At 36.0% G+C, this 13,467-nt stretch overlaps 1 protein-coding gene across 9 annotated transcripts in view; it reads left to right on the top strand.

Moving 5' to 3' along the window:
- Window positions 1-13,467, top strand: part of CCDC132 (coiled-coil domain containing 132) — a 99,810-nt gene that overhangs the window by 22,878 nt on the left and 63,465 nt on the right. For all 9 annotated transcript variants that reach the window (XR_774548.1, XR_774551.1, XM_010570302.1 and 6 more), the window contains exons 9-12: window positions 1,634-1,716; window positions 6,678-6,720; window positions 9,743-9,841; window positions 11,789-11,929. Coding sequence is in view for 7 of the 9 variants with exons in the window: in XM_010570302.1 (XP_010568604.1) it covers window positions 1,634-1,716; window positions 6,678-6,720; window positions 9,743-9,841; window positions 11,789-11,929 (366 nt within the window). In the remaining 2 variants the exon portion in view is untranslated. The remainder of the gene's footprint in view (window positions 1-1,633; window positions 1,717-6,677; window positions 6,721-9,742; window positions 9,842-11,788; window positions 11,930-13,467) is intronic.

Raw genomic sequence — 13,467 nt, 5'->3', positions numbered from 1 at the left:
TAATTCTGTCCCAGCTGAAACCAGGACAAATGATTAGCTTTTAATTTCTGTGCTGTATTTTTTTTGCACAGGAGATCAGCTCTTCACTGTCTAGTGGCAGGAGTTGTCTTGAGACAGAGGTGTGGGTGTTGCGTTCACACACAGACCCTAATGTCTGATTATCATAATTTGCCAGTGATTTTTAAATGTTAAGGGCCAGAACTGCCCTTCCTGGCTAAGTGCAGTTTTAGAGCTGCAGTCCATGTCTGCTCCCCATAAGGTATCCCAGTTATTGGCCAATTTATTGTCTTTACTCCAAGAAGAAGTTAGTTGCTTGGAATATGCGTGAGAGCTATTAGTGGCCATACACAGAGGAATATTTAGATAGGGTTCCCAATTAAAAAAGACCAGACATGAAGCTATAATAACTTACAGGGGTGAGCTGCATGTGGAATATATTAGTAATGTATGTTATGCAAGCAGGCTTTCTGGTTTGAGCTCTGTTAAACTTAATGGAGCAAGTACCAGGTTTCCAATGGAGAAAGGTGCAAAGAGCTGTAAATGCAGCAATCATTATAGACCAATGTACTGTTCTGTTTTCATCTAACTGATAATATATGTGGGTTTTTTGGTTTTTTTAGCTAAACTTGATCTGCATTAGAATGCTGCTGTTAAAACCAATTTCATTTCAGAAACTCCTTTATGATAATAGCCGAATATAAATTGCCCTTGCGTTTTTACTCTTCAATCAATGACTTTGAAATTCCACTAACAGGTTTGCATTTGAGCTCTCTGAAGCACATAATGTAACGGATGTAATTAGGACGGAAAAGGGAAGCTCTTAGCTATTAAAGAGGGTTTTCCGTCCTCCAAGAGCCTTTCTGGCCACATATCTAATAGAATAAAAAAATAGTAGTTATACCCAAGGCACTGCCCATGTTCTGTTGGCAAAATCCTGGGGTTTTACATTTTTGTGTGTATGTTTTTGTTTTCGTTTTGTCCTGGCATCTTCATATACTTCCTGATGGATCTGTCTACCTATTTGATATTCTTCCTATAAATTAGGACAATATTTCCGTATTTTTTTCCTAAAGTATGTTCTTATTGTCCTGGGGCTTTGTATGAGCCAGTTTTCTTTAATTTAAATTTCTAATTAGCTATAGAATGTATCACATTAAATAGTATTTATTTGGGCATAATGTTGGAGTGTCTCCCTTGTCTCTTTTTAGGTTTTGTAAACTATGGTAACAGCCTGCCAGTACCTGAACTTACCTCTTTCCTTGCTCATGAATAGATCATACTGTATTAACAGAGGTTTGAAAGTTAACTGGGAAGATATTAGTTGTTTTGTAATAAAAACTTTCTGACATGTTTTATATGAATTCATAAGGAAAAAAACCCAAGTCATTTGCATAAGGTAATGTAATACATAGTGTTTTCAGATGTTGCTAATGTTGTCTGTTTCTAATTCTAAACTGCTTGCACGTTAAGTTCTGCAATAGACCCTCACTCATTTCCTTTAACTTTACTGTATAGATGTAAGAGGCAAAATATTTTGTTCTTAATGTTTATATGTAAGCATGCAAGCAAAAACTGGGTGTTGCAGTGATTGCTTCAAAAGCCAACTTAGCTTTCCATTGTATTTTATCCTAAGGAAGAGGACTATCCAGGAGCTATTCAGCTGTGCTTGGAATGCCAGAAAGCTGCCAGCACTTTCAAACACTACAGTTGTATAAGGTAGGGTGACACTGTGCAGATTTCAGCTTCTGTATGATTTTACTTGTAAATGGTATAAAACAGAGATCATTAATTCTCATTCTCTAAAGCAGCTTTGATTGAAATTTAATTTTCTGCTTAGAAATTGAGGCATTTATAAAAGCATAAGCATGCTCAGTAGTTTCCCCCTCCCTACATAATCTATGTTTGAACTATGTCATTGTTTTGCAACTGTTGTAATATGTTGGCAGGTAAAGTTTCAACTAAGATTGCATTATAACTGTGCTACAACCTGCAGCCTAGAGATACCTGAGCTAATTTTTTAATAAGCGAGTTTATATTCTGGAATTAATTTACCTACAGCAAGACAGCTTGTGGAGGATAACCTACCCTGATTTCTTGGTAATGAAATTGGCAAGTGCAGAGCTGTCATGGAGAAACTGCTTTCAGAAGTGGAACTAATTCAAATATCTGCATTTCCTAGCTTAGAAACACTTGATGTTTCCATTGCTTTTTAGAAAGGAAAAAAAAAAAAAAAGAATTGGGTAAACATTAAGTTCAAAGTCATAATAGATATGACAATAAAGGAGTAAAATGAAGTGAATTTTGGTGTTTCATCCACTAAGATCATTAGATTTTCTATTATTTTTAATTAGACTTTTAAATTTGTGGGTAAAACTCTGACATTGTTTGATCTCCTGTCAGAATGGTCTCTGACTTAGAAGGGTCAAAATCTATGAAAACACATGCTTTGCCTCCCGCTGTGCTCTAAATGTATGCTTTGTTGCAACTTCAGAGTAATTACCTATAATCCTCAATTTCAGTTTAGGATTTGCTTTTGAGGTATAGTTGTTTCAGGATCTGAAGATGCACCAAAAAATGTCTGAAGTTAGAAGTTGTACCTGGAAATAAGCCCCTCTGTATTTTGAAGTCACATTTCAGGCCTGCTTTTTTGCTTTCTTTTTAGTTCCGTAAAACTTGTGTGTGTATATAAATTGACTGTACAGCCAACATTTGCCTACATATATTAAAATTTTGAATCCCTTCCTTATGTAGTGGTAAATGAAAACTATATTTATTTGAATGAGGAAAAATGACTGTGATTTCCCTCAGTCCTGGACAATTCAGTTGTTTAGAAGCAAGATGACTCTGGAACAACTATTGCTGTGCTTGACTCTACCTTCTGTAGAGATGGGTCTTGCAGTCTTCCATACCTGTGTCCCATCTATACTGTTCAGTATGCTGTCCTTAGTATTTATTGCTCTTTCAGATGCTCTGTGGCTCCAACCATTAATCTTATCTCCTGCATTTTTTTCGTCTGGAGAAATCGGCAACATTTATTCAGCTTGAAAAGGCAGCTTGATTTCTTAGAGTCTTACAGTGTTCATCCGGAAAACCTTGCTCTTTCAAGGTTTAGGTTAAATTACACAGTTTCTTTGATGTAAATTCTCTTTTGTGTAAATGATATGAAAGTTTCTGTTTAATGTTGAATCACTTCAAGCTTTTATTGCAGCTTCAAAGTTTATCTCCACTACACTATGTCCAGTATAGCAAAATTTGGAACTTAAACTAACAGTTCATGTTTTTGCCATTTGGAATATTTAACTGCAAAAGTCATACTGTTTTAAATCTGATAGCATACTGACAAGATATGTGACAAATAGCTGTGAGGATTTACTTTGTTGTTGCACTCAAAAGGATATCCTTCCATCCAAGCAGACAGATTCTTGAAAGAAAGGATAATGACAGAAAAAATCAGCACAGCTTCTTTATTCCAAGAGAGTTTTTTGAGCTTGTTTGTTTGCATTGTGGGTGCAGAAGGACATTTTAGCTGCAGATCCCAGTCCTAGTGCGAACATTTCAGTCTCGGTGCACAGTTTTACTTGCTGAAGTCTGAGAGAATATGTATTGTATGGAATAATGCCTCACTAGCAGGGGATTGGGCTGAATGAATAAATAGATCTTTTGTATTTCTGTTAAGGACTGCAGAAAAAACAGCTAGTCAAGAAAACAGACACATGCTAGCACTTAGAGCGTTCTTATATGAGTCATCACCTCTCTATCTTACCATGAAATTTTCACAGTATCCCTTTGATTGTCCACTGTCCACATGACAAAATCAGTGCCTTCCTTTTGTACAATCATTCTTCACATTTTTCTTGCTAGATGGTGGTAGGAATTAGGTGTAGCTCTTAAACAGCAGAGGATTTAAACCTTTCTATGAAGCATATAATTTTTTTATTTTGGCATATACATAATCTGAAGAGGCAAGCACGTCAGCTTCTCTGCTAAGACTTCTTTGGTTTTAAGAGTGGCTGCTCATCCTTTGAAATAATAGGATGGATGTCTATTATTTTTGTTCACCATTGTCTTCTTCCTAGGGAATGCTTGCATTATGTGATTCATTTTTGTTTAAAAATAGAAATCAAAGTCTTTTGCGTTCTGCTTGTTGATCAGTTCTGATGTGAGTACACTCTCTTGAAAAACCTGAGGGAAAATTTAGTGTCAGATAATGGGATGACTCTGTCTATTGCATTTGGGTCGAAATGTTACTTCTGTTATATTGCAGTAATGTGCCTTCTAAAAATGCTCTAATTTAGATTTGTATGGATGGGGATGCAAAAAAAAGACTCCTAATATGTTTTTTATTAATGAAATGAATGCCTTGAATTAAATTCTCAATTATGGTAAATGGGCTTTCATAATAGTCATGTAGCCATTATGTCCAAGCACTACCTTTATAATTCTGGCTTAGAAAATATATACAGATTTAGCTGGACACTGCGTTTCTACATTTTCACTGCAATACTTGATCAAAGTTACTTTTCTTATGAAATTTTGTGATTGCACCTTCTTTTCCTGAATTAGTCAGCATAAATGTAGGCTGTATTCTTGCAAACACATCCATATATCATAGCTTGGTTGAATAAATAAACTATGAATGTGTGTATTTAAAATTGGTGCTTGAGCCCTCGCATGAAGGGGAAGACAATGCTGTCACAGGAGTTGCACTAAATGGTAGGGGTAAGAAACGTGGCAGTTATACCTTGATTGCATTTCCTGTGGAACAAGGTCTTTTTAATTTGTCCCCATCCTGCTCTTCCAGAAGAAGAGAAACGTACACTGTTCTGGAATGGCCCAGATCCTGGGGCATTTGCTGGGAATTGTGACATGAGGGCTCAGGTCCCAGAGCTGCCCAAGCCTCCTGTGTCACCCGGTGATTGCAAGCTGAGGCTTGCCTGGCATTAAGAATAGTGGAAACAAGGAACTAGTTTTCATGTGGATCTATGCTGGTGTACAGATGAAATTAGTCAAATGTGATCGCCTGCAATAATCAAGAAATGGTTTCTGCAACCCAGGAAGTTTTTCAACCCTACATTGCAAATTCTTCATGTGTGTGAGCCAGTTGCCTGGCTGAGGTGAAAAATCCATGTGTATTTTTAATTTAATTAGAAAAGGTAAAGAAATGCTAGATTAGCAGCAGCATGTTCATGACATTGGTTTGAAAGGAATCATAGTCTTATGTTTATATGTTACCTGCTACCATTAGGGGCTTTGTGAATTTTCATAGAACTTAAAGCAGTACAATTGCTTAATTTGTTCAGTCTGTGCAGAGACTACCTGTGCGTTGCATCATTTTTTGCTAATGTCAGCAGCTTCTATATTTTAGACCAGTTAATTTCAACATGTAAGCCAACTATGTGTTTATACACAGGGGATGATAGTCTATGCTGTACCTAGTTCTAAAGATGGAAAGGAGTGATTCTGTGCACAGAGCAAGGTTTTTAGTCTTGTTCTAATGTCTTCTTGCTAGCTAAAAGAACTGGAGTAACAGGAAATGCTCATAAACTCCAGCAGGAGATGTAGTAACATGAAATTGTTATGGAGGCTTTTCTGTTTGAAGGCTTGTTGCATGTGGAGGAACAACAAAGAAATACTGGCTGCTCTATTTAGTGTTTAATGCCAGCTCTTTCTGATGCAGTTTTTTCTATTTAAACCTCTCTTTGGAGGGTGTTGTGTACAGGTTATCTAATAGAACCGAAAAAAGAGGGGTGATGGGCATATCATTTAAGTGGAGAGAACTGGGTAGGGAAGCTAGAATCTATCTTTTGATAGTTAACATGATCTTTTCCCTTAGGAAAAGATTCAGAGCATGGAAGGAAGTTGTCTAAAATCAGTTATGGTGATTATCCCATGAAAACTGCTTTCCATGCTTGAAGAGAATATCCTGCCTATTTCTTGGTTGCTTCAACCCTTCCAAACAAAAAGATAGTGGTCATATTTTGTGTCTTATTTTTCTGGCTGGTGTTCTGAAATTTTTAAAGCTGATTGTTGGAAAGGAGCAGTTGTGCCTTTCTTTGTCCTAAATAGTTTCTCTTATGGTAGCTATTTTTGTTAATCTTTCTATACCAAATATAGCTCAGCAAAGTGAAATGATGGTCTTAAAAAGATTTTCTGAGAGTTGTGTAAGCTTAAGTTCTTTTTTTCCTATAGTGTTTATGTAAGGGGTTCCTGAGCAACAAATAGAAGTTACTATACCATAGTTTGCAAAGACTTGACAGCCCTGACCTTTCTGGGTATGTTCTGCTGTAGACCACACTGCCAAATCAAAACATTTGGAGCATGAGTTCCTTGGGGGTCGGGAATGTCTTTGAATGCTTGGCTAAATCCTAGCAGGATGGGGTCTTGTCTGGGCCCTCTTAACACTGTTGCATTATAAACCTAGGATAATGTGCTGCTGCAACAGATATTTTAATTTGAAGTGTTAGGAATACTGCAAATGCCTGCAGTTAAGTGCCTTTCAGTAATAACAGTAGTGCGGTGATGCTAGTCTGACACAGTAACAGCAGGTTAATAATTTATGATAAATTACTACATTGTGGCTCAGTAGCAGACAAATCTGTTTTTTGGAAATGAGAAACTTGGTGTGAAATGGTAATATGAACAGTAGTTTTATTTTAAACGTTTTTCTTTATTAATAGTGAGTTGAATTCAAAGCTGCAAGACACCTTGGAACAAATAGAGGTAAGAATTAATACATTGATGTTTAGTAAATGTTAGTATTTAACCTCTAGGTACTAGAGCTTCCTAATACAATGTTATTAGCAATTACAGAACATCCACATTTCTTTCAAATACTGTCTTTGGAATGCTATAGTCATTGCTATTCATGTAGACTTTTGTGCTGCAATCAACCTAAATGCTCTATAGTATGTTATCGAACTTATGAGCCCAGCTCACTAGTTGTGCCCACTTTAAGTGGTAAAGCAGTCAAATAAAATAGGCACATAAGATTTGAAGTACTGGAGCAAAGGTATGCTCCCTGTATGAAGATGATGTATGGTGGTTTTCAGTCCTTGAACTGCTGTGAATTCTTAAGACGATTCCTAAATAGTTGTGAAAAGTAAATTAGCAGCATGCCAATAGGTTTGGATAAGCTACACAAAAGATCACAGTTTCAGTGGAAATTTTAAGAGGTCAGCAAACTGGAAACTGCTGGATAGGGCCAGTGCTAAGCCATAGGAAGTAAGACTTGAATAGCTGGGAAAGATGTGACTAAGGTCAGTTTAAATTGATGGATAGTATTGCAAAAGCAAATGAATATAAAATGGTAAGTGTCTTGCTGGAAATTGGTGGCAAAAAAAAGTTCATGAACAATAGGAGTTCTTTTAACTCCTTTACTAGGTAATTTTGAGCTGGAATTTGGCAAGTTTTTGTAAGAAGTCAAGTAATGTAGATATGTATAATGTATGTGTAGTACATGTAATGCCTGTACATGTAATGCATATCAGTAAGCTGAATTAGCTAGCCCAGCAGCTCTCTACGCATCTGTTCATGTGCTCTTTAGTGCATGTATGATCGTACCTCGTTATGCAATTCCCTGTACAATTAGAACTTTGTTAAATTTCCTTCATTTATGTCTTTGTACTTTCACTTTCTTGCAAAGCTTTTTTTTTGTTCTTTTTCACTGATATGTGCTCTATTCAGAGCATGGCTGGTTCACTCTCACATAGGCTAGTCATTAAACTCGTCTCTGTTTGTTTGTTTGGTTTTTTAAGATCACTCAGTTTGCATTCCTATTGCTTTCATTTACTTTCCACTTATTACTTGTGAGGAAACTTTGATGTTGCTTAAAATGAGACATGCATCTTTACTTCTTCCAGTAACAGCTTTGCAGAGCTAATTCTGCTCATACTAAAATCTGGTAAAATGTGCCATGTTCGTTGGTGAAAGCAATTCACAGCTAGCTAAATAATCATATTCAAGATTTTTATTTATTACTTGTGAATTTATAGAAATATCTTATCTTACTCCTGTGAAAGTTATCTTATTTTCTACTGGAATTATGTCTATGCATATTGGAGAAATGTAAGTCATCCTGCAGTTCACAGAGTGTTCCTGTGGAATACATGCTCTAATTAATATAGAATCATATTCTGCTAATTAATATTTCAGTAATGAGTCTTCTCAATAGTTGAGTGCCTCTGCTTATGTCCATTCCTTTTTTTTTCTTTTTTTTTTCCTTGTAATTTAGGTTTTAACATTGATCTTACTTTTATACTATATTACAAATAAAATGCAAGGTGGCTATAGTGGAAGGAACCATTGAAAAACGTGGCTGAAAAGTTTAATGTACTTTGTGTTTAAGAGCTCTGTTCATGAGCAGCTTGATATCCCTGTTTCTCTCTTTGTACAGCTGTTCTGTGTGAAATAAGAGAAGAAATTTTTTTTTAAAATCAATATAAGGCTGAAATTCAAAATGCTGAGTAAACTTTTAAAGAAGTTCTGAATCTTTAGGTTACTTCTCCTTTTACCACTTCGCTTAGGAAAAAAAATGCAGTTTTTGATTGTATCCTACTCTCCTTTTTTTGTGCTTAAAGAAAATATTGATCTGCTTAAAAATACTGACAAAATACATCCCCCACTCCTCCCTCCCCCCCAACAGCAACAAAACCCACCCACCAAATCTCTGGGATTAAAATCTATAAATATTTTGTGGCTAATGAAGTATTTAATGAAAATTTTCCAGTGGAGTAAGTAAAAGTACATAGGGACTAAACAACCATCTCCTGTGGATTCTCTTTGCAAGAGCAAGACTACATCGCAAGATCCTTAAATAATAAAAATTGAAATGGCTTTAGTGACTAGCAAGGAGTGAAAATATCTGCTAGCTGTCTATATTATCATATGTTATTGATTCGTGTTTTCTTTTCTTGCATTGTTGATTGAAAATAACTACAGTTAAGCTGTGTATCTCTGAATATATTACAGTGTCTAAGTGAGAATTGTGTTATTAAGCTACACAGTCAAATTCTTGGAAGCTTTATTAGTTAGTCATTAAGTATATGATCCTATTTTAGGTTTTTTTTTTTCATTCAGTGCACGTAATAGATGAACTTAATTTACTGCAAAGCTGTTCAGTATGCTCAGACACAGCTCTGATGGCAGAACTAATAATTGTGTGTGTATGTGTGTGTGTGGTTTTTTTTTTTTCCTCTCCTATGGTAATGATCATTGTGCTCGTATAGTACTTCATAAATGACTTCACAATGAACTTTTCAGTCAGATAGTGTTAGTTCTGTTTAATAGATGGCAGTCAGAGGGTTAAGAAGTATATAATTGAATTGGTTGGGCTGAAACACCTGTGGAGCATTTTCTTTTTTTTCCCCCAGATCTGGGTTTTTCTTAGGAGTCAGAGTAAAGTTAGAAATCCCAGCTCTCCCATATTGGGGTACTAGACCTTCTCAAAGTAAATATCACTTTGAATTTGATTTCAGCAAAGTAGTGTACTTTTTACTGTGCTTGTTCTTGGAAATGGTAGAACTGTTTGGCTGACAGAAACTTCAGACTGAAGTACTTTAGACTGCAAGAAGTAACATTTGAGCACCTCAGAATAGTCTGCTAATGTACAGTCTTGGCTATTTTACAAGCATAATTATCAGATTATTTAAATAAACATCTTTTCTTCACTTGCTGTTGTTTAATTAATGTATTACTTGGCCTGTTTTTATTTAGCGTTTAACATTTTTTTCCTTCATTTATATAGGAACAATTGGATGTAGCGCTCTCCAAAATATGTAAGAACTTTGATATCAGTCATTATACAAAAGTTCAGCAGGCTTACAGGCTGCTTGGAAAAACACAGGTTCGTACTCATCTTCTGAGTAAGTCACAAAGAACAGTAGTGTAACAGTGTGAAGCTTTGAGTACTGTGATGGAAGTTTATTTTCCTAATTGTCATGGTTTAACTCTAGCCAGCAAATAAGCAGCATGCAGCTGCTTACTCACTCCCCCTGGTTGGGATGGGGAAGAGAATCGGCAGAGTAAAAGTGAGAAAACTCGTGGGTTGAGATAAAGGCAGTTTAATAGGTAAAGCAAAAGCTGCGCACACAAGCAAAACAAGGAATTCATTCACTACTTCCCATCGGCAGGCAGGGGTTCAGCCATCTCCAGGAAGGCAGGGCTCCATCATGTGTAACAGTTACTTGGGAAGACAAACACCATCACTCTGAAGGTCCTCCCCTTCCTTCTTCTTCACCCAGCTTTATATGCTGAACTTTGCCTCAGGCAGGAATAACTCAGTTTTCCCTAGCATGTTTTTTTATGTGCACTACAGGGACTTTATCCCCTTACAGTACATGAAAGTTTTGATTGGTCATAATAATAACAACAACAACAGTACTGCCTCTGACGATGTGATCCGTTTTCATACGGTAGTGAGGCTAAACATGGTGGTGCCAGTGTAGCAATGTTTTGCTTAGAGAAGAGATTCCTCCAGAAAGCTTTAGGTGCTAAAGATCCTATCAAAGTGCCTGTCCCCTGATGAAGACAGGACAGGAACCCTATTCATTCTTTATTATGCTTGGGTTTTTTAATGTTGTTTCCCAGTATTCAGAAGTGTGGCAGACATTAGAATGTGTTTTTTGAGTTTGTTTTTAAATTTTTGCTTGGTTTTTGTTTCTTTCTAATTAGAACCTTTCTAGCAAAGTGGTTTTGTTTTTTTTTTTCCATGGCTTGACTGTGGTAAGAGTGTAGCTCTGCAATAAGATAGAAACGGATTTCTCTTCCCATACTTTGACAATGTGCAGAATTATTGGACTGCCTGAAGACTGCAACTTAAAATCAGGGGAGAAGCTCGATTAAACTTTTCCTTTGTTAGTGCATTGTGTGCAATTGTATGCGATTTATTTATTTACTGGACAAAAGTAGATCTAATGCATTCACTGCTCTGAAGTCTAGTGCATGGTATGTTGAGAAAGGCAGACTTTTTGTTTGAAATATCTCCCATTTTGACCCCTTCTCATTAAACAGAATGACAGGAACCTTCAGTGTCTTCAGTACTTTTCATGATTTCATTTGTCATTCTGTTTTCTTTGACTAATTTAAGTTAGGACTAGCTGCAGAAGATAGGTTATTTGTGATAGGATTGAAGCAGAATTGCTTGTTCATTTCTTATGGGGACGATTGAGTTCTCAGCTCTTGTCAGTAGCAAAGAATGTCAAATAGCAAGTAGCGAAACAGAACACTTTCAAATCTGCAAGATCTGATAACTTCATTCTGGCAAATCAAATAATTTTTTTTATCAATTCTTATGTACCGTATATACTGATTATTAGCATATCTTGAAACAATGAGAAAATTCAGTTTCTGAAATGGACTAATGTTATGTACCAGTCTATTAACAAAGGATCAATGGGATAACTAGGGAAACAGCCTGACCTCAAACTCAGGCGTGATTATAGTAAAACATATGTTATATAGTCATTAGTGTTTACTACATCTACTGAAGTTTGTTTTTCTGGAAAAAGTAAGCTTTGTTAAATGTAATTTTTTTTTTTACTGCAAAGAGGGTTTTCTTACGAAATTTATCGATATGATGTGCATGCCTTTCTGTAACACTTAATCCTACTTTATATTCTTCAAGGAAGAACTGAGTTTGGCAAGCGGATGAATTGAGGACTTTGTAGTTGTTGTTTTAGTTTCGTTAATTGCAAAGGAAATATTTTTATCTTAGTTGGAGGTGTTTCCAGTGGGAAAAACAGCACTGATCTCAACTTGTTTCTCTTTGACACATTCATTCCTTTTCTTTTAGACAGCAATGGACCAGTTACATATGCACTTCACTCAAGCCATTCACAACACTGTGTTTCAAGTAGTCCTTGGATATGTGGAGCTGTGTGCAGGAAACACAGACACCAAGTTTCAGAAGTTACAGTATAAAGACCTCTGTACAGTATGTAATTCTTGCATATACTTATATTTTTTAATCTGAAGTTTTCCACTGTTGTAAGTGTACCTTATGTAAGTAGGGACTTGGTAATTAAAGTAAACCTGCAGCTACTATAGTTTCTTAATACAACTCATAGGCTAATTGAGAGATCTGTTATTCACAACTTAATGCTGATTTTGATTGCACTAAATCTTAGCACTTTGGAGTTAGTATACACACCATCTAAATAAATGTAAGGAAGTAAATCACAGGATACAAACAGGAGACCAACATTTCAAAACTCCCATGTCTTCAGTATAATATGCTAGTTACTGGAATCACTATTAGCTTTGAACTTTATTTTGGTGCATTTAGGCAGTATTCACAATTTCTATAGTACTGCATTTCACTAAGGATTCTTGTAAAGATACTAACAATTGGAGTCTTCCCATTACTCCTAACTTTCTATCAGTTGGATTGCACTTTTGGTATCAAGGCAAGGGACAGCTGTAATATTGAGATGCAAAAGCCTGATGATAGGCAGATCATGGATTGGTAATAACCATGGATTTTCCTCTAGTATAGATTTTAGGTGCAGTTTCTTGCATGTGTATATTTTGTTTTATCTTTTTTAAAATGTTGTTAGAATGAATTACTGTATTTTGAGTAGTATTTTTAGTTTACTCTTTAATTCTTTCTCTTGTGGTTTCACTGTTACACCCTGAGAAATTTTCTTAAACTTCAGTGGTGGGAAGGGAGAGTGTGAGATATTTTAGGTGGTTCTAACATTGATTTGAAATTTGAAATTATGTTTCTATCTCGAACATTATTCAGGACATTTGTTTCAGTCACAGGCTAAGCCCTCATCATACTTCATCAACTCAAGGACCCACCCGATCAGTTGCAATTTAATAAATCAAAGTACAGTCACAAAGAGATTGAAGTTCATGTTCTGATCCATTTTCTGCTCTTTCACTTCTCAAATCTCCTGGGATTGTGCAGCTTCAACTAGTAAACAACACATCTGCATTGAAAACCATTTCATTTTGAAGAGGTGCCCTTTTGACTTAAGAGGCTTATGTAATCTAAAAGGCTTCATATGAGTGAAAGTGGATTATGAAAAATTAATTTATTGGGAGTAATTGACATAAGTATTAATGAACAGAATGAGTAAGGTTCCAGATAGGTGGTATTTGCATTTCACTGAGATGAGTTCTAGTGGAAGAAAGCCATCAAACCCTGATCTCTGTTCTCTGGACTGCAGCCCTTTCATATTTCTGCTTTAAGTCTTCAGAAGGTGGTTTTGTTTTCATTTCTTAGTTTCTAAAGCACTTTTCTTCTGAGTTTTTTTGCTTTATACTTCTGTATGCCCTTCAGTTTATTTCTCATTCTTTGCTGATGTTTATAATACTAAGCCCATTTATTTACACTTAGAAACAGTACTACTGAGTGCCTCCTGACATCTTCTAAAATACAGATTGTGTGCTGCTGTTGATCCTTACCCTTTTGTCATGACCCAGGCTGGACAGACCAGGGAGTCCTGTTAAATTCTGAATTCCCTC

The sequence above is a fragment of the Haliaeetus leucocephalus genome, unplaced genomic scaffold (assembly GCF_000737465.1).
Source record: "Haliaeetus leucocephalus isolate CR32 unplaced genomic scaffold, Haliaeetus_leucocephalus-4.0 Scaffold0, whole genome shotgun sequence".
Taxonomy (NCBI): Eukaryota; Metazoa; Chordata; class Aves; order Accipitriformes; family Accipitridae; genus Haliaeetus; species Haliaeetus leucocephalus.
The sequence above is the reverse complement of the archived record's forward strand: the minus strand, read 5'-3'. Positions and strand labels throughout refer to the sequence as shown.